The 27,635-nt window shown below is 35.2% G+C and overlaps 1 protein-coding gene across 2 annotated transcripts in view; it reads left to right on the forward strand.

Moving 5' to 3' along the window:
• LOC118262889 (neuroligin-4, Y-linked) overlaps window positions 1-27,635 on the forward strand; it is an 89,939-nt gene that overhangs the window by 57,984 nt on the left and 4,320 nt on the right. Inside the window, exons 3-9 of one of the 2 annotated variants that reach the window (XM_050697243.1) lie at window positions 536-753; window positions 17,268-17,420; window positions 18,962-19,162; window positions 21,156-21,654; window positions 23,579-23,669; window positions 25,219-25,386; window positions 26,251-26,402. In XM_050697243.1, the coding sequence (XP_050553200.1) occupies window positions 536-753; window positions 17,268-17,420; window positions 18,962-19,162; window positions 21,156-21,654; window positions 23,579-23,669; window positions 25,219-25,386; window positions 26,251-26,402 (1,482 nt within the window). The remainder of the gene's footprint in view (window positions 1-535; window positions 754-17,267; window positions 17,421-18,961; window positions 19,163-21,155; window positions 21,655-23,578; window positions 23,670-25,218; window positions 25,387-26,250; window positions 26,403-27,635) is intronic. The other variant, XM_050697244.1, reaches the window with a different exon arrangement.

Here is a 27,635-nt window from a genome sequence, read left to right on the forward strand (position 1 = left end):
ACTTTTGGGACAATATAATTTCATGAATTGAGTATTTATGAATACAGCATCGTAGCCTATTAATTTATGTACATAATTAGCTCGAAACTTTTCATATTTACGAAAATTTAACGCCATTGTCCTTTTGGAAATAATGCGATCAATTTATTAAATTTTAGGCTAGAAATACTATTTTGTATTATATGTTTATTTAATTTTACATAAATAAATGCTTTTTTGCATTTCGTCTTAAATGTCAATAATTTAACAAAAAAAATAATTAAAAAATATGATCAATTGAAGATAAGACCCCATAAAATTCCGGAGCTGCGGACTGCCTAGCGAGTTATCGGTGCTCCGGTTCGAAAAGAAGTAGTAGGAATGGGGTGGTTTCTAGTCAGTCAGATTCTGATACTCTCTCTTGCCTCGCCCAAGGCAGGAGAAGTCATTGGATGAATTCCCCATAAAAAGAAATTGACGATCATTTTTGTGTCTCGAACAGTAAAATAGATCTTCATATTACCCAACATTTGATCCAACATTTGTCTGTCACCAGGTTTGCGCCAACTCGAGCGCCAGCTCCATGGGATGACGTTAAGACAGTGGACCAAATGGGTCCAGTCTGTCCTCAAAGACTGCCAGACATCTCCAATGAAACCTTGGCCTTGGAGAGGATGCCAAAAGGAAGGTTGGAGTACTTGAGGAGATTATTGCCTCGGCTGAAGAATCAGAGCGAAGACTGCCTGTATATGAATATCTACACTCCTGTGCAAGGTAAGTTACATGCCAAACAAATGGGCCCTGCCCAGTTATATTATAAGCAAAAAGGTGCAGTTACGTTATAAGCGCTCAGAAAGTGGCATATCAAAACGTGGTTTTAATATGGGACTGCATGTTGAAAAATAGAGGAGAGAGGAGAGGTGCGTTGCTTTGAATCGTCCCGCGCTCCCCGTAAAGCGTCACGCATTATGTTTTAGGGAAATCCAGTTATGAGTTCTCTTTTGTATTTGCCTCATATTCACAATTATTACTAAAGTTAGCACTCCCTACCTAAACTAACTTCTTTTGTTACAATTCTGAAGTATTATGGGGTCACAATAAAAACAATTTGCATTAGTAGGTGATTAGAACATGGTGTGATTTTAGTTCGTAACTAACATAACATTCATTATGCTTTAAATGATCATTGCTACACATAAAACGTACAACAAATGCTCTATATATAATTCTTTTTATTATTTCCCCTTCTCATGCCACGTCGTGTGTAAAATAGCTGACTTAAATGTATTTTAAAATTACTTCCCCCTTTTACCCTAAAGGGGTTCGTAGAGTTATAATCCTATAAAGTACGGCGAGGTTTTTATATTGTTTTCTAAGAAAAGCAACCTTATATTTTTTCCCAAGTTTATTTAGACGATAAAATAATGATGTCATATAACATAACTTCACGTAAAAAACTTTAGATAAATGCTCTTAAATTGGGAGCTATAAATTATAGGTTGAGATTCTTCTGACCTTTAAAAATATTAAAAGAAAAACTTATCATTGTATTCAGATCCTAAAATAGACAATTTCTAGACAAAAACTCAAATCTCCAATTTATGAATAACACTCTATTTAATTGAAAACTACTCACCAATGTAAATATCCTTGTAAAAAACCGTGACGCACTTGTAAAATATCTTAGGTCGCGTTCAAACTGGTTTATTCCGGCAGCTTGCTGAAAAACCGGCTATGGAACTATTTTATTAGGTGCTCGTGGACTAGGCGAGTTGGGGACAGATGGTGAAGGACACTCATCCATACAGCTGCGATACGCATGTTGTTCTACTGGATTTACCTATGTGCATACAAAAAAATCATACAATAATATTGTGATTGGAACCTTCCTTTAAGCAGATAAGAGCTTGAACATGACTAAACACTTCAAGGCAGTATACTCCATTTCGATAAAGCCGATTATATCTCTGGGACGATAGTATTTTCACATATTACAGAATCACACAAGAAAACCGAACTGTCTACATTACTCTTTGGTACCAGAGCGAACATGTTCAGGTTTCTCCGGTCCGGGTGTTCTACCGGAGCCTCGCATTCACTTAATACTTGGTTAAAATGTTGAGCACGGTTTTCTTACCAGATACGGAATAATGATTTAGCTTTTTGCATAGAGGTAACATGGTCAGACCTCCCACTAAATGGACCGACGTAATCGTCAGAGTCGTGGGGAGACAGTGGATGCAAGTGGCGGCTTGTCGTTCGACATGGAGGACTAAGAGAGGGGCCTTTTTCAGCAGTGGACGTCTCTCGGCTGCTGATGATGATGATTTTCGCATAGCAATTCGGCTCTATAGAAATTCGGGCTCTTCCGTCCACTAAGTTTTACCGTACTAGCTGATACCGTGTCGCACTAGTATGGATGGGGCCTTATTGTTTTTTTTTTACAATATCCATCATCATTTGACCTTTATATCAAAAGATTTTCCTAACATTCCATCTGAACAAGCTAGTAATCCTCCCACGCTTGTACAGACAAGCTTTCATTTAGGCTTATTTTCTGAATCTTATTCTGGTTCTCGGTATTGTATCATAACATCACAATCCCGGTCCCTTGAGGCTAGATACGGAAATACATTTTTTGATGGGCTTGTATAGAACATTGTATTCATAAGATCTGTTTTTCCGTGAAAATGTGTTTGTATCATTATGTTTATTGGTAGTTTTATGCTCATTAACATGGCAGATAGTTTTTATAATTTCTGAGAATAATTATATTCAGTTTCGAAAATTTATGCAGTGTTAGTTTTTTTTTTATGATATAAGGTAACAATCGGTGCCGCCCATGGACATTTGAAACACTAGAGGCATTACAATTGCGTTGCCGGCCTTATGGGGATTACTATTCTAGTTGTTGGGGAATCGGGAGAAGAGTAATCGGGCATCCGGTAACCTGCACACAATAAAACACAACCAAGAGTTGTTCTTTTGGTAGTTATTGTCGAGCTCATTCGTATCGAAACATGGCGTCCCACACTAGTTTAATATTGTTGAATTTTATTTAATTTAATTTTATAAGTTCACACTATATTTGTGCCAATACCTACACATACACATGAGCATTAATAGACAAACATCTACGTCACATTCACAGACTTATAAGCACTGAACACTAAATCAACCAAATCGTCAAAAGAAATATTTTTTCTGGAAAATCATAGACGATATCCATTCATGTAGAAACGAAGACGCGGCGTTTGTCGCATTTGTCGTATTTGTAGTCGATCGTTCGCAGTAACTTAGTAAGGAAGTCCTTTGGAAGGAAAAGTAATATTTTCTTTGTCGGTCCCCTTTTCTAGCTTTTAAAGTTGAAAATAGTTTAAACTCTGTCCGTAGATGTCTTTTGTGTTGGATGTAAATATTGAATTTTTGTTACTAACTTTTGTTATGTGGTTTAAGTAACAGATAAGTTTGGTAAGCAGAATGTAACACTTTTTTTGACTTGATTACTGCTTTGATCTAGTTATTACAAGAATGACGATGGAGAAAAATATTATGGATTTTTTGTATAATATAGTTCTATCTAGGGCTGGATTGTAGTTAAAGTGGTTAAGGATATTAGAACGGAGAATGGAAATTACATATAAATAAAGGTATTTATTTTAATCATAATAAAACTAACAAAAGTTCCATATACAGAAACTATATTTCTGATATCGATCTCTGTAACTAAATTTGACTTTATACATTCGAGTCGCTTTAGAAGTTGGTGATCGCGTGATCATCCTCAAATATGATAAGTTTAGATTGCACTAGGGTTACAGAAACACTTCAGCTTTATCAAAGAGCTAAGAAAGTTTAGTTCAAGTTGACTTTTACAAATTACTCTAGAAGGTAAGTGGTCGAAGTGCTTTGTTCTTCCATCCCTAGATTAAAGTGGGGGGTGAGTTCCAGTTTCCAGTGATATAACACTTTTACGTGGCACTCCTTAGTGGTGAACTTGGTGATTCTTCACTTTCATACTTTTATTGTGTTCTTTGTCTGAATTTATGTTTGTTGATGTTTCCTTCTCGCTTTGGTATTTGATTGTTGTAGCTTGAGATCTCTGGTTCTAACCTGGACAAAATGTGGCTAGACTTATACCGACGGTTGAGAGCCTAATTAATGTAAGCAATTTTTTTACGATATTGAGTTATCTACAATTCTATATCATTCGATGGAGTGAAATTCGGTGATTCCGACTATAACGCAATTCCCGGTAACTCAATATCGCAAAAATTATCACTGATATAAATTAGCCTTTCAACCGTCGGTATAACAGATTATAGAATTAACTGAAACTACGCAAATATTAAATTGTATCATCACTTCTACCTTTTGTTCTAGGAATGCCAATAAAAAATACCTATCAATGATATATTAATTCGTATTAATCAAAACCAACTTTCTCCCAAATTCCCATTACCAAAATACATCAGGAAACATTTCATTAAACCGCATCTTCAGAAAGCAATATGTCTCGCCTTCGCAACCCTATTCATAGTTTCTAATTTCCTTCGTTTACAATTCAGCTTGCATCCGTGCAAATGCTTTGTCATCCCTATATGTGGGTATAGATGTAACCAAAAGCAGCCTGTTTAGTTGGCAAATCACGTACGTCCCTGTTTTGACCCAATTTCCCCCTTATTGCTTATGTAATCCTGTTGACATAAGTCTTTTTTCGAATCTAAGATAATTTAAGATTGGTATTTGATTGTGGGTTTTGTCTTAAATCTTTTGGATGGTTTTCCTATTGTTCTTTTGCTTTATTGTTTACTATAGATTTGTGAAAACTGTCCATTATAGACGATGTCATGGTAGAATAGTGAGAGTCCGTTTTGAAACTCACCAACGATAAGTACCAATGTAACTGTTTCTAAGTTATGTCTACTTTCTAAGATTATTTAGACACCAGTTATAAACGGTGAAGGATAAGATTCAAATCACCAACCAGCAATGAGCAAGCGTGGTGATTAATGCTCAAACCTTCCTGTATGAGAAGAGGCGTGCTCCACCGTAGGCCGCATCATCGGCCAAACGTCGACCCATTAAATGTAAAAAAAAGAGGCTTCACGGTTGCATAGGTAGTTATTTTTATCCTGCTATCACCAATACTTTTCCCGCAGATTGAAACCCATGACACAGTATTATTTATCAGATAAATAACAATAATTTTACAATGTTGACTAAAAGGATTAGCTTAATTTATGAAATAACAATCGTTATTGACATTACAATCAGTTGGTCAGGCACACAAACTAATCAGATTATTCATATTAAATTAAATTCTAATTCAATGTTGATTGAAATCAATATTTCTATCAATCTGTTAATCTCATTTGCATTAATATAAACGCAGCGTTTAGTTTAATAATTTTAACGCTGAAAAGCTGTTTTGTTGTAAGTCATTGATTCATTGAAATTGTGCCCTAAATTGAATTCAATTTTTAAAAATAGCAATGTCATTACACCTTCAACATACGCTTTTTTCGAAGGGGGAATATCATCCAATGACTTCTCTGACTTTGGTTACCCAAAATAGTGCGTGAAGGAGTGTCAGACTCATTAGAGTCTGAAACTCCTTCACGCACTATTTTATTAAAACTAAAAACATGCCTACGCTCGAGTCTGGTTCTGGTCGACGGGGTAGTCGACCAGAACCACTCGTACTCGTCGTTAGCTACCCGTGGTCGCCGTCCGCAGACCTGTGCTTATGGTGACCGAAGATCGTCTAGCAATCCTCGACGCCCGGAGTGTCTTGGATCAATTACGCTTACAGTTGACAAACTTTAAAAAAGTATATATTGAATGGTCAGTTTAAAACAGCCTTTTATAAGAAAAACATTTAAGTATGTTCATAATCGATTACAAGCACGGTTCCCCAAGAATAGCAAGAATGGAATATTTTTTATTAATATTCACGTAGGGTACAAAACGTACCGTGGAATCTTACCAACTTACCTACCATTATATTGATCTGATTTATGAATTCAAAAATGATTTACAAATGCAGATAGAATCAAAATTGAATAATATTGAAGATTCAAATGATAGAAATTATAACGATTACCAAATTGATAAATTATGGAAATCGGTGTAATTTATGCCGTAGCTGTTTCCTATGGCTTTTCCATCTTACCCCGTGACTATTGATTTGGTCGATATGAAATGCGGTATTTCTGGTTTCAAGTAGGACAAAAATGCCTTTACAATTTTTAAAGAATTTATTATTTGCTAAAAACGTATGATGCGTACACATTTAACAATAGCGACATCGTCGGTGTTTGAATACCTATATTATAAAAAATGAATGCAATCCATTGGCGCTCTATTGAAGAGAAATATTTTATGTCAAGCTATAAACTGAAATGGATTGATGAATAATTTTATTAAGTTTTAAAGTTTACTCACATAACTGTTTGACGAGGTAACTTGACTAGTTTTAAGTGTGGGAGAGTCATGCTTCGGCACGAATGAGCTGGCTCGACCGAAGTGATACCATGGCCTCACAGAAAACCGATGTAAAACAACTCTTGTTTTGTGTGAATGAGATTAACTACCCCCTTCCCAATCCCCGATTCCCCAAAAACCCTTAATTACCTAAATCCCAAAAAGGCCGGCAACGCACTTGTAACGCCTCTGGTGTTTCAGGGGTCTATAGGCGGCAATTGCTTACCATCAGGTGATCCGTCTGCTCGCTTACCGGCTTATATCCTAAAAAAAAAAACTATGCTAGCGTGAAAGGTCGATCTTTCACCCTATACTTAATATCAAACAACAAAGCCAAGCTAGTTTCATCATAAAAATACTTTAGTTCAGAATACAAATGCTTAGATTCCCAACCATTCAATTACAGTTAGACTCGACGAAATTCTCTACAAACGAAAATGCAATAACATTGAGTTACGTTTTAAAAGAAAATGTTTGACTTCATATTTCCATGCAATTTATTCGCGAAATGCATTCACGGCATGTTGGTGAGTTCGTGGTATTATTGCATTCAATGACTTTGTAATGTAACCTCGAAATTGAATTAAAGAGACAATTTTAAAATGAATTTCACGGTGCTTGAACGCTTTTAACACATGCTTTGGGTAACATTATAGGTTTTGTGTTTCAAAGAACTTTAGTCAAAGCGATGCATGAAGCGTATTGAATTTTGGATAACAAGGTTTTCTGCAATGAATATGTTGATGGGTATTAAAATAGACTGATTATTTATCAAAAGAATTTGTCGATTTAAAGCTGCAGTTGGTGGATTTGAAATTGAATCTTGTTTTATACCTTTTCTTTTATTAATAATCTGAAACTTTTTAAATGAATTAGGGTAATGTCTGAACTTTTTATGGTATAAGCCGCGTAACGTATAAACGAACATACAAATTACCTGATGGTAAGTAATCGACGCGTTGCCGGCCTTTTGGGAGTTAAGTATTTTAGGGTTGTTGGAGAATCAGGAATTGGACAGATTGGGAAGGGGGTAATTGGCGATAGTGAACTAAACATACTTTGTAAAAAGTCATGTCTCATAACGTACTAACTATGAGTATAACCAGCAGATACATTCGACAATAATAGTTCAGCAATCAATTACGTAAGGCAGAAAATGAGTCCACTTTTCATCCCTTAACTCTCTTACCCCAAATAACACAAAGAATTATCTGCAACAAATACCAATTAAAACCAAAATGCTCTAGAACATTCCGCAATCAAAACTCCTGCACTTTTAATAACCAAAACGGCCATTGTTAACCCGAAGAAACGTTTTGCATCAATAACCACGGTTACAACGAGCAGAACTTTTCTTCGAACATTTTAATCACAGTTCGCAATGTTTGTCCCCCTCTTTCATCCAAATAGTTTTGTCCCTTTGTTCTTTAACAATAGACACGTGAGATGCGCAAGACTGTGATTCGTGAGCGAAAGTATTTGTGAAGAAGTTATTAACGTTACGGCAGGTTGTAGTTTTGGTTTTGGGAATTGTGATTTTAGCGGTGTTGGTATAAGATTTGGAATGGAATGTTGGGTCATATTATCAATTATTATTTAGGTTGTTTTTGGTTTCACTGTGTCTGGTATGATCATTGCTCTCGACCAGGTGACCTTTTCATGGAATAGCCGGACAAACGAGCAGATAGGTCACCTCATGGTAAGCGACCAGCGCCGCCGATGGATACCCTTAACATCAGATAAGTCACAGGTGCGTTGCGGGCCTATTAAAAAGGAATACGCTCTGTGTGTTTGAAGTTTGTATCGGTTTGGAAATACCGCTGACGATAGTTCATTCCATAGTTAACTTGACTTGTCTGTTCGTTTGCCTCCTATTCCATTATATGAGGCATCATACAGGTTCTGTAAAATATATAAAGGGTGCAGAAGACCTATCTGCTTCTGTCTGCGATAGAATATTCAGAATGCCGCAAGAAGTATAGAACCAATAGAAAATCTAGAGCTTTCGAATTCCGTCTTAAAAATATTTTATCAGTTTTTGTCTCAGTTTACTAATAAACATTACATTCTGACACTCATATGATTTTAAAACCACCAATCGTAGTTCAGATTAATGGGTTTAAAAATGAAAATACTAATAATTATAAATGAGATCATTAACAGAAAAACGATTAAGTCGATAATTATAGTGTAGTATTCGATAATACGTATTAATTACACGGATATTGCACCGAAATCGTTAATTGCAGCGGTTTATGATTGAGGACATTGAGGTCGGAGCTCGACGTTCCATACTGATTGTAATATTATAACAATATCATTATTATCGCTATCATCAACAGCCTATAAGTGGCCATTGCTGACCAAAGCCTCTTCTCACACGGAGAAGGTTTGAGCATTAATCACCACGCTTGCTCAATGCGGGTTGGCGATTTCAAACTTATAATTAGAAATTATAAGCTTAGGTTTCCTTACTATGTTACCCTTCACCGTTTGTCTGTGGTGTCTAAATAATCTTAGAAAGTACATATAACTTGGAAAATGTCATATTGGTACTAGTCGTTGGTAGGTTTCAAACGCACACTCTCATGTATGAGAAGCAGGCGTCTTAAGACATTATTATCGTTATAGTATGTACCAATTATATGACTAGAGTTGATAAACAAAAAATTGGGTATGGTTAAGTGACTACGATTGTACTTTTTGAGTTAAAGTTTCAAAAATAAGTAGTGTTATGTTATGTAGTTTAGGGCACGGTAACCGGGTTGGGTAAAATAATAATATTAGAGTATTTTGAAAACTTCTTTGTAATAGTGCGGAGTTTGGAATTGTACCCGGTATACTTCTAATACGCATAGGACTAAAATAAATGGTGAAAAGTGAGTGAAATGTATATTATTTACTACCAAATTGGTAGGCAAAATTACACATAATAACATGCAATTTTAAGAATGGTGTTTCACATTGAAGTTATTATGTAATGAAAATTATATAATTTTACGTTGTATCATAAACTTATTTATAGACAAAACGTTAGTAGCCATTCGTTTACGACGGTAACGGTCTCACAGTTAATATTAACAACTTGTTGGCTATGATAAAAACCTGTAAACGTTACTGCTTTTAACTATTCAACCTTCATAAAATATTTAGTAGTTATTTTACCTGCTATATTTTTGTTGTATTTTATATTGAATATTTTTCATGTTGAGCTATTTTGTGCTTCGTATTTTGACGCTAAACTAATAAATATGTTTTTGTTTTTACTTATATAGTCACGCTTTTAATTTATCACACTGTCATCGGCGGTATTTCAGAACCGATACGATCTTCTAACCTTAAAGAAAAGAGGGTATTCCTTTTTAAGAAACCATACACACACCTGTGACTCCTCTGGTAAGCGATTATGGCCGCTTATGGATGTCCATAGGCGGAGCTGATCGCTTACCATCAGGTAATACGTCTGCTTATCTGCCTTCTATTTCATAAAAAATAACAAAGGGATAAGCCACTAACACCCACTTTTCACTTGTTTTGCATTATGAGTCCATGAGGTACCATGTCCATGCTATTATTACTGATAATTTTTACTGTCTTCGAAATTGCACCAGAATCTCATTGTTCGGCAGTAGCTCTTACATCCACTCCATACAAACGAGCCAGTTCTTAAGATTTTTAATGGAATACTACGTTATAAGCAGAGTGCGTATTATAATGGTATTTGATTCTTTTATATTTTCCTACTTGAATACTTACGTCGTTATCTTTTTCTCATTTTTCTTCAATCATTTCCTTTTGTGTTCACATCATCGTTTGGCACGTTTGTTTTCTTTTTATTATATCTTTCTGTTCCATTTTCCTTGTAACCTTCAGAATATACAGCACCAATAAAATTGAGCGAAATTTTATATTATACCATCCTAATGCGGAAATCGTATGATCCTGAGAAATATTATCGCGCTTATTTTTCATTTAGGGAGTGGGACGAAAATTATATCTGCACATAATTTTTATAAGTAGTTACTTACGAAGTTTTTTTTTCTATTTAATGACGTAACTAATAATAATACAACTTTTATCTTTTTTAACACTACTGGGTTAGGGATAAATGCAAAATACGCTTTTAACAGCCATTTATCATTTAATTATCATCAGTTATGTTTTGTATGAGTTTTCTGCAATAAAGATCCCTATGACCATTTGACATACACTCCAGACTTTGTACTATTCTCATTATACAGAATTTATAAGTATACACTGAGGGCTTAGTACGAGTTCTTTATTAAAACGAGACCGTGTTTGGCACTTTGATTAGCACTAATGAACAAACCAATCAGAGAGCAGAAAGCGGTTTTGTTTCGATCTCGTTCAACGTTAAACAAACTCATATTAAGAGTACTGTTTTTAAGTTAGAAATCAAGCTACCTTTTTAACATAGCATTCTTATAACAGTTCATACGAAAAAACTTAGTTCCTAACTTAATACTAAACCAGTATCAAGATGAACAATGCCTGTATTCTAACTTTTAGTTTCCATAAAATACACCTTTTGTGCACAGTGCCGACGTCTAACCAACTCACTTTTATCCAGTCGAGTTAACAACTTTCATCTTTTGATACACTTCACGAACGCTAAGTTTTAAACGGTTTTCTAAACGATATGCTGTTAAAAGGTGGTATGCATTTTTTATATCTGTGTTTTAATAGACTGCACGGTTGGTGTGGTGGCTGGGCTGCCGCGCAACGGGTAGCGGGTTCGATTCCCGCACGGAGCAACTCTTTGTGTGATCCACAAATTGTTGTTTCGGGTCTGGGTGTCATGTGTATGTGAACTTGTATGTTTGTAAACGCACCCACGACACAGGAGAAAATCCTAATATGGGGCAACGTTTTTTAAAAAAGAAAAGAAAAGAAAGAATATAAGTATTAGGTATTTTGTTTGACATTGTGCATTAAATATAGGTATGTATTGTAGGTTAAGATCCTTACTACGTGTTTGTTACCCTACTTATTGTCTCTTATTTGCCACATTGTACGATAAAGTGAGTAATTTTACTGATTACTGACTGTGTTTGACTGGAAATCTGAGATTTGAGTTTCTGATTTTCGAATTCCTGAATAATATTTTGTATTGTAACGCGCCAAACAAGCCATCGGGTCAACACTAAACTTGCGTCGAATGCGTCATCAAGCGAGCCGTGGCCGCGCGCACCTCAAAAAGGGCCTGCCGAGGCTATGTTTACTGTAACTTAGTGTTTTTTCTATTTTATGAATTTTTCGTCAAGTCAAATAAAACAATTTATTTCTTTGCCTATTGTGAGTTTGGTTTTAACTCCACACACACAAACCGACTTAAAAATTGCAAATTAAATTGTATAAAACTATGACTTTATAAGGGACGATGTAATATTATTATTACAACTCAATCTACATCAAACTTTTCATACATTTACTCAATAATAACCAAACTTAAGGTTAAAATAATCGGCAATTTAACGTCAAAACGTCGCAAACGTTCATTATCTCCCGTTATCTGGCTGTTAAATAACAAATTGTTTAACTTTATGGTTATGAGCAGTCGTTGCTCTCAAATGCTGGTATTCAAATTAATTTCCAAAGTTATCCTCAAATTCCATTTTGAACTTTATGAAATATTGCTTACTTACTATAATGGAATGAGTCGTATTTCATGGTATGCCTGTCTATATGGGTAAGATCTTGGTAGTTATTTTTTTTAATGGGACAAGCCCGCCACAACCTCCCATACCGCTGCAACTCCTGTAAGCCAGGATCTACAGTAGATACAAACATGAAAACACCGGAACACTGAAGTCCGGCGCGTCCCAGGGAAATGAATGACTGTCTTGGATCCCGCAACGAAACAAATCAGAAGATGTTATTAGAGGAGAAGAAAAGAAAACGATAGTTTCCACTTCCCTCGGTGAATTTAATGCAGGAGACAGGATGACTTAAGCCTTAAGGCACAAAAGAGACTGCACAACTGGGAGAAGCCCAGTCGCCAAGCACCACGGAAATTTTACTTAAAACTAAAATATTAAATGCTAATACTAAATGGGTCCTATGCGTGAGCTGTTATACTTGCTTCCAATAATAGGTATGGCAAAAACGCCTAAACGCACGGAAATTTGCTCGAGACTCCACAAGGTCCGTGTAATAAACTACACCTGATGAAACAATTAAATTATCCAACATAGTGTTACGCTCAGATTGCCAGAGACCACACTCCCAGAGTATGTGATGGGCGGATTGCTGGTAGTTAATAGACTATAGTGTGAAGTTATTGGGAACATAATCTGTTTTGTATGTTGCTTCAATCACGAAGATCTAATAGCAGCTATAGAAATTCCAAATTATTTGAAACTAGCTTCTGGTCGACCAGAGTGATACCACAGCCTCACAGAAACCACCAACGTGAAATAACGCTTGCGTTGTGTGAGTGAAGTTACCGGGACTCAATTATCCCCCTTCCTAATCTTCCTAATTCCCGATTCAATAACGCAATAATCCTTAAATTCCTAACCCCCAAAAAGCCAGCAACGCACTTGTAACGCCTCTGGTGTTTCGTGTGTTCATGAGTAGTGGTGATTGCTTACCATCAGGGGATTCATCATAGTCAAAGTCAAAGCATTTATTTTAATTAATCCTAAATTAGGCACTTTTGAAACATCAAATTGAATTGTCCGTCAGTCTGTCCGCCAGTGAACCTAGGTGCTCGTTCATCAGCTTATACCATAACAAAAAACAGGCATTTTGAAATCTCTAAACAAACAGTTTCGTAACAACGATGTAATAAAATAACAGTTTGTATGCATACATTATGTACCCACTCTTCATTATTATTTACCACAAACATGCACATAATTTTCCCACAAAACCAAACCACTTTAATGTACTAATTCACATAAGCACCTAACATTATGTTTTCAAATAGCACTCACGCCAAACCACATACAGTATACCTATGTGTATTAATATTTTAACTGCAAAATCTATATTTAAAAAAAAATGTTTTGTGCTTGCTGACGTACTTATTTGATGAGGTATCTCATGACAATGAGCGCCTAGCGTGAATTAAAATCCGGCGCTGCGGACTACCTAGCGGATTTACTACGGATCTAGCTCGAAAAGCAGGTTTCAGTGAGTAAGAGGCTGACACTCTCTCTGGTCTCGCCCAAAGCAGGAGAAGCCATTGGATAATTTGCTTCCCTTAAAAAAAAAGTTTGTCTTGAATATAGTCAGCTTATATCCATTAGAACCATAAATTATTATTGTTCTGGGTCTAAGTGTGATACATTATTATAATGTGCTTGTAAACGCACCCACGTCCCAGGACAAAATCCTAGTATCGAAAAATAAAAATATTTAAGAAAATAAATAATAGTTATAAAGTACAAAAATACGTATATGCCAGCACATTCTCATTGAAGCTCTGTGACAGACATATTGGGTAGAGAAAATGCAAATTCTTTCCATTGAACATGAGCGTAAACAAAGCAACACATCGAGCTGTACAAAACCAGTTTATCATGGTTTCGCTTTGTAAAATGCTTCAGTACATTCAAAGATCAGTTTATACTGGTTCTTGCTGAATACCTTTCGTTAATGTGTGTTGGTATTGAATGCAGTCTGTACCAAGAGAGTGGGTGTAACGAACATGTCATTTGAAGACGAATATTTTACTTCAGCTTTTTATTTTTTTATAAGTATAAAAATATTTTTGTAAACAAACATGGTTTTTATACGATTTGTGTTTAGAGTTGGAATTGTGCTGGCAGTTGAATGTAAAGTTGAACAATAATAATTAATGTGTAGTAATTATCTGTTGTTTATTTATTTTGAGTACAATGTAGCATTGTTAGATTAGTTGCGGTAATTAACACCATGCTTTTCCACGTGAAATGGCATGTTCGTGTGGGAATAATGATATAAAATGAGTAAATATATTATTGATGTCAACGTTATACTTAGCAGTATTTTTTAAGTGTAACGCTGCTTTCCATCTATTATGTGCTATCCTACCTTGCCGTGGATAGCTTCTACCAATCATATTCATTGGTACACATAGCTTAGCACTGTTGAAAACGGACTCAGCTAAGCTATGCTTTTATATGGAAAGATGCGTGCTATGGATGTGTGCTATAGATGACTTCCCTACTATCGATACATCGCATACTCGAGCTGTGCATCTTCCTCGCACAGCTACATAGCTTAATATCGGTGGAAACGGTCACACAGCTGATAACTACAAAGTACATCGTTGGTAGAAAAGTACCCTAAAAACCTAACTTGATTAGGATATATATATAAAAATACAGTAGCTAGTACATAACACTAAACTCACAGAAGAAATAAACAAAAATCCCAATCACACACACACACACACGTCCAAAACAATAATACGTTCACCTCAACCTATCCCTTCCTCTCAGTTCCAATCCATTTTCACGCACCATTGAATTATCCTTTATCATCAAACATTTCATCGATCCGATTCACAATCGATGCCAATCGCCACAAACCTCAAATCAGTGGCAACCACATTTCATTCCTCCATTTTATTAATACTAAACACGGCGATATATTTCCTACCTTCTAAGGGTAGTTGTGGAGTAGATATTAAGGTGTGTCTAGAATGCTATATTTAGTTTGTAGGTATCTTATTACGTTTACGTTACTATCTTAATACGTCGGTACTTTAAGAATTGTTGAGATTCATTGTAAAACTGTGTTCAATTATTTATCGAATATTAATTACAAAAACGGTATTTTAAATCTCGAAGAAGTATGAAGGAGTCTTCGAATTTGATTCCCAGGTCGGGCTATCGAGTATTGCAGTGATTTTATATTTTTTTCGAAAATTTCTCAGTAGTAGCACGGAGTCTAGAGTCGTGCATGGCAATATACTCACACACACACAACTCGACTTGACTTATAACAGAAATGGTGTAAAGTGGGTACCTGTATACTACGGTGGCATCTACACGGATAAAAGGCGTGACGATACATCACATCAATTAGTGGTCACTACTAACCAAAGCCTCTTCTCACAAGAAAGTTCGAGCATTAATCACCACACTTGCTCAATGCAGGTTAGCGATTTCGGTGACAATACAAACATATATTTAACTAAAGAATCTACTCCAAAAACAATTTGAACGTGCCTTTACAGGCAAACGTTATCGATGTTATTACGCCAGTGACTTGTGAATTCGATACGAAAATACTAGTTATTTGAGAACTGAACACGAGATATTTCCGAGGGAAACTAGTATTGGTATCGTGCTTTAGTTCCTCGTATATATTGGAGTTTAAATTGTACTGCGATCGTGATATGTTTGAGTTTATATTACTAGGTATTTTTTTATTTCAATTTAATGTTACTGAGAAGGTATTTCAGTTGATTTGTTTTACAATTAAACTAATGACGTCATTTAAACGATGTTGGTTAGTTAAGAACAGACCGCACAGTTTCTTTAATCACATTTATATTATAAATGTGAATGTGTTATTTGGATGTTTGTCTGTCAATCACGCTGTAACTATTAAACGGATTTTGATGAAATTTGGTATACAGACAGGGCATGAGCTAACTTAGATTAGGATACTTTATAATCAACGGGAACGCTGGCAAAGCCGCTGGCAGAAACTAGTAACAGACATAATGTAGTGACATGTAACTTTTTTACGGTTGTCTTTTAAATGAGACCAACTTCGAAATTGACCTTTATCTATCGATATCTTTGGATTCGTAAATAGAGACAATTTTAGTCATTACTTATTTTTCTTTATTTGAATGGATAAGGTACTACCGCTGCTACCATTTCCAAGAAATTCGATTCGAAACGATTATCTTGATACCAATCGCTAGTCCATTTGTAACTGGTCCAGACTACCCATAAACCATAGTAAACAATTTATTCACAAAACAATATCATTGTGTTTATATCCATTGTTATTCAATGATAAAAATATAATTCATATCCGTTGGCACATATCCAATGTTTCGACTTTATCTAGCGTGCACGCCGAGCCTTCATGCGAGAACTTGATAACATAAACAAAAGTATAGGCAAGTAGTAGAAAAGTCGAACGCTTTGAGAAAAATCATTTGAATTTTTCTTTCCATTACATTATTGTGGGAGTGTGATGTAGATTGATTTATAATGTTTTGTGGTGTAGCAGTTATTGGTGAAGTGTTGATTTATGTTATTTGTTGGTTGAAATTCGACCTCTGAGTCTGACATAATATTTTTGCGTTTGTAATTTTGTAGGTAACAGACGTTCTGCGGGGTGTGTCGACTTTCAGTATGATTGCTTATCCGAAATGCAATAGGGATTGTTGTAGAATCATTTTTCAATTTAGTTGTAGGTACCGATCTTTAAAGCACTTTTGCCTAGAGCATTCACTAAACAACATGTGAAATGTTATGTCTCCTTACTGCTAGATATAGGCCTTTTTGGGGAGAAAAACTAGGGAGTGTGGGATTTTTATCTCATTAAAACCATTCCGGTGACCACCTTCAGCACCGATAAGAGACACCGAGTCCTCTAATTACACCTGCTCTTGGGTCCTGATCGTATGCAGTCCTAAACAACGCCTGTTATGGCACATCCCTAGGGAGATATGTGACTCCTATAAGCCTTGCAAGTACCGTCTTCCTTGATGACGTTAGATGAGCACTTATGTACAATCAGCGCTCTATGCACCCGCGGCCCCAAAGGACTGGAGGACCCTCTACACTACGTTTGCTTAAAATCTAATATTTAAATATTTGTTGCAGTCGGACCAACACTACAAGCGAAGTATCCAGTGGTGATTTTCATCCATGGAGAGTCCTTCGAGTGGAACTCAGGGAACGTGTATGACGGTTCCGTCTTAGCCAGCTATGGTGGTCTCGTCGTCATCACCATCAACTACAGACTTGGTATTTTAGGTAAGTGCCTTTTTGGTGATTTTTGAAAAGCATCCTTATTTGACCTTGAATGCAAGGTTTGCTTTTGATTGAAGCTTCAATGCAGTTACGTCTTTTCATAAAGAAATCTAAGGATCATAGCAATAGTCAACTACCTTTAACAAATTTGAAGACAGTGTAAGTAAAAGTCTACTTAAATACCGAGTATATTAAATCTAATATCGTTTGCCAGTCCATAGTATGAAGCGTGTCATAAAAAACTAAACGTATTTGTTGAATATTGCCATATAAAAGCACTGTTTTCACACAATGTAATTATATTATGACTAGCTTTGAACTGCTACTTTTGTCACGTACCAATTTGCCTAATCAAATATTACTCACGAACTTTGCTACATAGTTTTGATTCATTGAATATGAAACTCTATTTTCGTAGCAATAAAATTTATTTTCAATTAACAAGTGTTGACTTTTTTTGTAATTTTATTGGGTAGTTGTATTTTGTGGAAATATATTGTTTGACAATTTGTATGCACAGACATACAAAAAAGACAGCGGCAGCATACCGAAATCTGCTTTGCAAATAGTTGCATTATTGTTTAACATTGATTTCATAATTGCAGAATTTTCCAAATAAAACTAGTCATATCTGCTAAGGCCACTGATGGACATACGGACAGACAGCGGATTCTTAGTAATAAGGTCCAGTTCTACCCTTTGGGTACGGAACCTTAAAAACAAACCTCAATACCTTTGTTGTATATTTCCACTTTGATCGGTTTACCCTTTTACCTTGAAAACGAAAATCTTCAAAGGAAATGAAAATCAAAAATAAATAATTTGTATTGTGTTTTCTTAGAATTTGATACTTAAATGTTTTCTTTGTTACTAAGATAAAATATTGTATACAACAACAAATAGAGGTTTTTATCTCATCAAAGTTATTATATTTTTTGTTTTAGTTGTAATTTAATTGCGCACTTTGTGTTTTTCTTGAAACAAGGAAATTAGTTGAATGTCAGGTAACTTGACATTGACAGAAGCGCCCTTTATTCGCTAAAGTTTGAATATAATATAATTATTGATATTGAATAGTTTACCAATCGTTTTTAGAAAACATAGTGTTACACTATTATGGAAATCCGACAACCTTACATAACATATTTCGCTAGCATCCTTTACTTTCGACCTGAACCAAAAAGTTTTCTTGTACCCTCAATAATATCACCAAATCTACTAACAAAATCCGATATACTAAGGCAAAGAATGTTAGCATTGATTATTTTCCTTCGAACAAAATACATATTAATACCTTAACTAAAAGTAACGGTTTACTCACGTAAATTAATGGAGAAAAGGCATATTATCATCAGTAGGCTAAGCGACGTCATCGTCGCGTTTGCGCATGGTACTCATGATGAATAGTACCGCTGTGACTGGCAATTAGTAGAGCTTTTCTCCATAAATTTACGTGATGTTTAGATAATTTATACTAAAATCTTACTATACTTAGTTATTATTAAAATACATATCTCTTCTAACCTCAATAATTTTACCAACAGGTTTCCTAAACGCGAATCCCATACCGCATCTAAAGGCCCGAGTAGCGAACTACGGGTTGATGGACCAGATAGCAGCCCTACACTGGGTGCAACAGAACATCGCCCTGTTTGGAGGTGACGCGGGTAACGTCACTATGCTGGGCCATGGGTCAGGAGCCGCCTGCATCAATTTCCTCATGATTTCCCCTACTGTTATGCCTGGTAAGTGTTTTAAGATATTTCCTAAAGTCTGGTGTCTTATTAGTCGATTTGTCGCATGATTACCTGAGTGACTGCCTCGGACTTCGGTTACCGGGTCGCGCAAAGTATTGCTAAGCTTTTGTGGGTTATTGTAAAATTTTTAGTTACTATTGAGAAATTAAGCACGGAGTCTGGAAATGTGTCCGGTTTATGGCAATAGGCAAACCCTCTATTACATGAGACTTATAACGATATTTATTACTACCTGATTGAAAAATGATTTATTATTGAGAACACGAAATAAAAATTGAATCATGCTATAGGTTCGTGATTTCAATAATAAGATCTCCATTAGTAACATATTTTACTTAAAAAAATCTCGTATTCTAAACGGTGACGTTCTAGTCATCTATGAACCAAATCAAATTAATTGCTATAATAAATTCTACTATTTTAAAATTTACCAATAAATTTATTGAAACTTTTATTCATAAGTTTAAGTCTACAAAGTTTGTCCTACTATTTCGATAACTCAGCGTTGTAAGTGATCACATCCTATTTTTAAACCGAGACACGGATATATTTTTTGCAAATAATATTAACGGAACCGTAGTCAGACCTTCAGAACACATAACACAACCACGGATCCTCGCTGTGGGTTACATTACCTGACCTTTTTGAAAAACACCAATAACACGATAAGGTCGTTGTGTCCTTCAAAGGCGGTCCTTGCCGAGCCTTCCATTGACATTTTCATCTTTAGAAGTCCTTTTTTTAATCGCTTGCCCCACATTTACTCCATAGATTCTTTTTTGTCATATGTGGGTGTAATGGAGTAAAAACTGTACGAAAAATATGTGTAAAATAGTACGTGAAAAAAAAATGGTATAAGCCGGTAAACGAGCAGATGTATCACCTGATGGTAAGCAATCGCCACCGCCTATAGACACCCGAAACACCAGAGGCGTTACAAGTAAGATGCTGGACGTTACCTTTTGGACGTTAGAAATTTAAGGGTTGTTGGGAAATTGGGGATTGGGAAAATTGGCAATTGCCGGTAACCTCACTCACACAACGCAAACGTTGTTTCGCGTCGGTTGTCTGTGAGGTCATGGTATCACTCCAGTTCAGGACAGTCCAGTTCAGTTTTTTTTTGAGTTTTAAAGTGCCTTTATTATGAAATCCCTGAAATAAAAAATCTTTCCCGTATCAATTCCTATCGTAATAGGATTTGAAAAAATCAATCCTAAATTGATGGTTACACATTTCAATTTGCAATGCACAAACGTAGTGCAAAGTGTTCGTTTACCTAAAGTAATCATCAGTCGTCCGACCTGTACAAATTCAGCAAAATTGAACCCAAAATTTATTCCCTCACTTTTACAATTAGAGGCGCTTTTGGGATTCCAAATTTATTCCAACGTGCAAACTAGAATTTTCAATGAAATTGCCTATTACGATCGATATGCTATTTTTCGGGAACTAGGAAAGCTTTTGAGTTGAATATTTATGATAGGGTTCGAATATAAAAGGGAAAATGGTTCTGGATTAAAAAAGTTTAATAAAAATACGAAGGCAATAAGAATAGACTTTAGTTTTTAACTTCTTTGTCGGTAATAAAATTGTAGGCCGTTGCTAAAAGAGCAGGTAAATGTAAAAGTAAACTAAACGATGTTTTAATTAAATCTCTGGGTAGTTAAAACGTGGCTCTTAGTCTTTTTAATACTCTTGAGACTTTACCTTTCAACTAAAGATTACAAAGGAACTTGGGTAGAAGCTAGGATCTCAGTACTTTATGTCTCTGTTGTTGCCTTGATTGCATTCTGCGTTTGCTTTTTCAATGAAAAAAATTAAACATTTTACGCTAACGTCCCTTTGTCTTTCTAATTAAATTTCTTTGCAATGGAATTTTTTAAATTGTCTAGTTTAAGACGTTAACGTTTTCCAAAGAAATGTTCTGTAGTAAAATTTTCAAGTCATTTAAGAAAAAAATTAACTCATAATTTTGTTGCAGGTCTATTTCACCGTTCGATTCTGCTATCAGGGTCAGCGTTAAGCTCGTGGGCTCTTGTTGAAGACCCAGTCAGTTTCTCCGTCCAATTAGCGAAACAGGCTAACTGCACGCTTCCAGAAGACATTGTAAAAGACCATGAGCTCATAGTAGACTGCTTAAGAGAAGTGCCACTAGACGAACTAATGTCCGCTGAAATTAGTACACCAAGCTACTTAACAGCATTTGGTCCATCAGTGGACGGTGTGGTCGTCAAAACTGATTATGCTAAAGAACTCTTGACTTTTTTCATTCCCAATGACCTTCAGGGTTTCTCAAGTGTATCAGGAGTAAACAACATGAAAGCTGATAAAAGAAGTGGAGAAAGGATGTTTGGGATAAGGGGAGGTCAGAATAAGTATGATCTCCTCTTCGGAGTAGTCACCAGTGAAGCGCTGTGGAAATTTTCCGCACAGGATATACAAAATGGGTTCGAAGGCGAACGAAGGGATAGAATAATAAGGTAAGGACGATGTTTATTCAGCAAATTGATGTTTGAGCGGTATACGGTCATGGAACGTTTTCTTGTGAATAGGTTGTCATCAAACATATTGGGTAGTGGAGTTGGATAGCGAAATATTTTGAAGAATTTTATTGAATAGTCGATAGTCACGTAGACGTGTTATTGGGGAATACCGTGGAATATTCCTCCGTGGTACCAAGTACTAGATGTTTACAAACATTTTCAAATAAACATACTAGACTACTATTTATATACGGTTCTTATTTTCTTTTCGTGTAACTAACTGTTAATAAAATAGTCTATTTAATAGAATAAAGAATACCTTTATTGTTCGTCATATTTCACTGGAGATACCTAACACGAAATAATGGGTACATGAGCGATTATTATCAGAGAAAAAATATAGTATTGTATTTTTTCATAGCCAGTTCCAGGGTTTGGGTTTTGTATGAAAATTATCCCCAAAAGCTTATTAAGATCTTGACCTTTTGTTAACATAACATGTCAAGTCTTATATAAGATACAGTTTTAATTCCTATTCACCTTAAAGCAATGCCTTCATTACATGGGACATTACTAACAAAATACGTTTACTCTGTCTCCTTTCCAAGGAAAATGGCCGCTATGAGAATGAGCGTTATAAATCCACATTTTAATGTGAATGTGCAACTCTCTAGCGTTTCCCTTTGATGTCTTTCACCAGACAAATTACGGGTTTATTCAACGCAAAAATACGAGGTTTTTAATAAAGCTAAAACAACGGTCTTTTGATGTTGTATCGTATGCTGGGTGTGTGATTAATTGTATTATTTTGATAAGTCTTTGTATGGAGCTTGTTTAACAATCTGATAGGATTATTAGAAGTTTATTACTGGTGAAAAATGGGCTTTCGATTTTGTATTTTGCTAACATTTTTGGGAATTACATCTCTAGTGACTTCGATCGTTGTACTTCGACTCGGATTGTTAAATACCTACTCTTTTAAGAATTTAATTTAGAATTTGTTTTAATGTAGAATGTTTTATAGGTTGCCTACTTAATTATTATCACTCCCATTAAATTTCACACACACACACACAAAATTAAACACAACCTTCTTAAAATTACAAAATCTTAAACTCAATCGTCATTTCAACATTTTGCTCCAAATTCTCAAGCGACGCACCAATAACAAGTAATATTCGTGTTAGGGTCGGTAATACGAATGAAGTGAGACAGGTTATTGGGCCATTACCGTCTAGTGCCCGCAAGTACAACAATCTGAACCGATTTAGAGTCTCCCTTACGTAATAACTATTGGGCACAGGTATGCCAATCGATATCCCAAGAATTGCTTGAAGAAAAAATATTTTTTCTTCGCCGTATTTGTTAATAGTTTTCCTTAAGAAATTGTTCGGTTTTGGCTGAGGCCTTTGCAAACGTATTGTTAGATAAGAGAAGGTTTTATTCGTGTAGAAGGTAAAGTGAGTTGAATAGGGTAATTGTTTTTGATTTATGGGTTTGGTAGAGTGTCATTGAGATTTTATTGTCTAGGTTTTTCTAGGACAAGTCGAATATATATACGACGCACATAATAGGTCCTAATGTAATGAGAGAATTCTGTGCTGAGTTATATAATTTGGGATTTCTATTGTTGTCTTTATGTAGGTTAGAATTTTGCTGGTAAAACTGAATATATTTTAGGTTGATTTGGCAATAACGTTCTTATTTGGTAATAAATATTTTTTGGAACGTTTTATCATTATGATTTGTATTAAAAATGCGATAATAGTATTCCTATGTGTAACATCTTCTTTATAAATGCCATCAACGTATCGTAAATTAATATATTTTACGATACGTTCAACAATGAGTATAGTTTTATACTCTCACAATATTTCTTTTTTGTTATTCTTCCAAGTACTAATTACCTCATTTGTTTCAGGACTTACGTCAGAAATGCATACACATATCATTTGAGCGAAATATTCTTCACAATAGTTAATGAGTACACTGACTGGGAAAGGACTGTGCAGGTAATTATGATTTTATTTATAGGTCCAATAATTTATTCGCCACTGGCCTTTATTACTTGTTCGTTCACATTATTGGGACTTTAATGTGAATTTATTTATATAGAGGTGACATAATTTGTGTGAAATATTTGATGTTTGTTGATAGTATTGCGTCTGCGGTTGGTAGTTAGGATTCATTTTATGTGTAAAGTGATTTATGGATGAAAGTAATAACCAATTTCAATTGGATCTAGGATTTTTGATAGAATTTCTGACTAATCAATGTCATAATTCGACTACGATTCAAAGATATGGATTGAGATTGGTAATTAATTTCAATAGATCGATATACTAGCCAGGCATTAATCCTATGACCTTAACTATTCATGACTAAAACTCCTCTGCATCATCTTTCCATCAATCGAATTTCACAAAACAATACCTTAAGTTGCAACAACTTGACCTACATGAGACTAGGTGAGACACGTTATGATGACTTGGCAGAGAATTCAAAAGCTTTGGCACTTGCTCCTAAATCCCTCTGTGAAATTCGTACTGTTTCCAGTTCAGACGATATATTGAATGTCTCAACTGAGCTAAATGGAATTATATGAACATTTCTTTGACCACTATAAATGTGTCATTTGTATTGTGCTATTTTTCCTCTATCATTATCTCCAAATCTTATGTTAACAATTGAAATATTAATATGTTAATAATATTAAGATAACAATTATCAAATGTGTAGACTTCTGCTCATGATCATTTAGAAGATAAAATGGTATGATGATATATATAGGTTGTTCACCGCCAATCAAAAGGTCATAAGTCCAAACACAACCCTGCTAATGATTGTGGTGGACTTACAAATATTTCTCTCGAGAATTTAAACGGAATTTTAATGAAGGCTTTCTGCTTATTGATTTGGGTTATGAGCTAAATAAAGGTAAAGGATTAGTTATGATTTTAGTATATTGTCTGGCTCTTTAGTCATTTGTAAGATAATCCTCATAATTCATTTACTTGATGTTAACTAGATTCTTCTTCTATTTCGATGTCATCTTTCACTTTTACTTCATCCAATTCCTCAATAGATCAAGCAAATTCTACTTTTGTAGATATTTCAAAATATCTCCTCTAAGTACTTTCCTATACCCCGAAAGACCGCCTGCCAAAATCCAGATTTCTACAATTAGTCTGAACGGTTGTGCTACTTCAGCTTATCAATCATCCAGTCAGATGTAGCGGAGGAATTTGTATGCCCCTATCTTGGACAAGCTGAACCTTTTTCGCTGCAGACTTGACATATCTAACCTACATGATAGTGTTACAACTGTATGTGCTTTTGTCTCCTTAACTACGGATAAATAAAATTGTTTTCTTTTTTCTTTCTATATGATATGTCTACTTTCTATATACATTATTAGTTAGTCATAAAGTATTCATTGCAATCATCATATCAGCTATTACACATCCACTACTGAACATAGTCCTCCCCCAATGAGTTAAATTTGTGATTAATACGTTGCAATACAACACAGTAATTCTGCTTTTTTCTCTTTCGCACCAGCACCCCATAAACACTAGAGATGCAGCAGTACTGGCGCTGTCAGATGCTCAGTACGTAGCCCCTCTGGTACAGACTGGAGATTTCCTCAGTTCCCCAGACACATCGCCCAGGACCTTCTTCTACGTGTTCGATTACCAGACGAAAGATGGGGATTATCCGCAGGTGAGGGTTAGAATGTTTTTATATTATTTTACCTATAAAATTATTTTGAATTACCTTGGTTATGAACGTTTTGTTTTTTTCATTCAATCCCATTGTTTTTAATTGATAATTTTAGAGTATTAAACGAAGTAAGAATAGCTTCATAAAGTCTTAGTTGTATTATTCCATAAACCATTACGTAATAGTAATTAACCAAATCTTTAATATTTGTTTCTCCTTTTTTTATGATGATCTTATCATTTCGACTATTGACAATATAGTACAGAATCATATTTTTTACTTATTTTTCTTGCTTTCATTGTGAAATGATCTTAAAAATATTATGTTCCATTCAGTACACTCTAAAGTGCGGCATGAGTTTCAGCGTAGAGTGGCAGTCTTTCAATAGTTTTCTCTTAAACATTTTACGACTACAAACTATTTATTACACATTGCATTCTTTGAAGAATGAAAGAATTCTGTCAAAGGTTGTAACATTGTAATTTTGAGGGAAATATATTATATTTGTCACTAGCTGACTCAGCAAACTTTTTTTGCATTCAACATTTTTTTTTCTCACCTTTTATACCTTCCCTGCACCTACACAAATAATTCAAGACCGAAATCTACCAAATCGGTCCAGCAGTTCTCAAGTTTTAGCGAGACTAACGAACAGCAATTTTTTCAATTTTTTTTATACAAACCTTCTCCTTACAACAAGGAATACATTTAAAAAAAATGTCCAATTTGGTACAGTCGTTCAGAAGTTATGGGCGTACATACATTTTGACGATTCATTTTTATTTATATAGATTTAATCCTTAATTAAATTCCATTATAGATATTCATTCAGCTGTTAAATTATCGTACTAATATCCTTTCATATTTCAGAGGATGGGGTCAGTTCACGGTGAAGAGCTGCCATACTTATTCGGGGCACCATTAGTGGATGGGCTTGGCCATTTTCCGAGAAACTACACTAAGTCTGAAGTGGCTTTGTCAGAGGCATTCATACTTTATATGGCTAATTTTGCGAGAACCGGGTGAGTTTCGCCAAATGTTTTGTTTGCTTGCCTGAGAATTAGTTTGCTAAATGCTCAGTCCGTTGTATTTGAACGAACGTTGTTATTTGTTTCGTATTTTGGAGACATCAAAGCTTTCAGCGGTTTCATAGTCGCGCTAGAAGCTATTCATATTTTCGAGCTGTTCGCGTTTTAAGTGCTTTCAAATGTTAGATTGGAATATGTGACATCAAATTGTGTGTTTTTGAGATGAGTTGTGTGTTGAAGAGTTGCTTGCCTCATTGGTCGAGTGGCAAGTGCGAATGCTGGACAAGAGATCTCCTGTTTGATTCCTGGGTCGGGCAAAGTATTACTGGGCTTTATTCGGTTTTTCGAAAATTTCGCAGTAGCAGGACAGAATCTGGAATCGTGGCTAGTATATGGCAATAAGCTCACCCCCTATTACATGGGACTTATAACACACTTTTGTTTTGAGATAATGTGTATAAAGAGAAAGCAATATATAGTTGTTATTATTACGGTCTGCTTTTTGTACTATCTCAAGATTAAATTAAGCGTGAAATGGTCTGGGGTTATAGTAACTCTGGTTTTCTAATACACAGGAACTAACTAGTTCACAAGCTAAAACATGCAATCTAGACTGCATTGAAAACAAAGGAAGATATCTAAATAAGATAACAGAGATTGTTAGGTACTGTTATTTACCCTAATATCCAGTTTCTACAAACAAAATTCCCTTTATTTATTTATTTATTTTATAACGTCACGCCCTTTATTCCCGAAGGGGTAGGCAGAAGTGCACATCATGGCACATAATGCCAATGCACACCCACATTTCACAATTTATGTTGTAAGTCCCATGTAATAGGTGGTGAGCCTATTGCCATATACCGGGCACATTTCCAGACTCCGTGCTACTACTGAAAAATTACCTTTATCCTCGGTATAAAACGCCATACTTTACCATAATTAATTCATTGTAGTCGGTATACAAATATCTATAAAACCCAGTCTCTTAATGGACTGTCAGTCACAGCGGTCAATGGTAGCCACTTGATGCAACCACACCATCACAGTGATCCATTATAACCTGCGTAATGAGAGGTTGAAAAATATGACACGTCGTGGTCAATTCATTATTTTGATAAATTATTCGTTCAATTAATATTATAGTTTTGGTTTAATTTAAAAAATGATTTGCGGTGTTATGTTTACAATACTATTTACGTCGTCAACGTCATGCTTTTTATTCCC

This window comes from Spodoptera frugiperda, chromosome 12 (genome assembly GCF_023101765.2).
Source record: "Spodoptera frugiperda isolate SF20-4 chromosome 12, AGI-APGP_CSIRO_Sfru_2.0, whole genome shotgun sequence".
NCBI lineage: Eukaryota > Metazoa > Arthropoda > Insecta > Lepidoptera > Noctuidae > Spodoptera > Spodoptera frugiperda.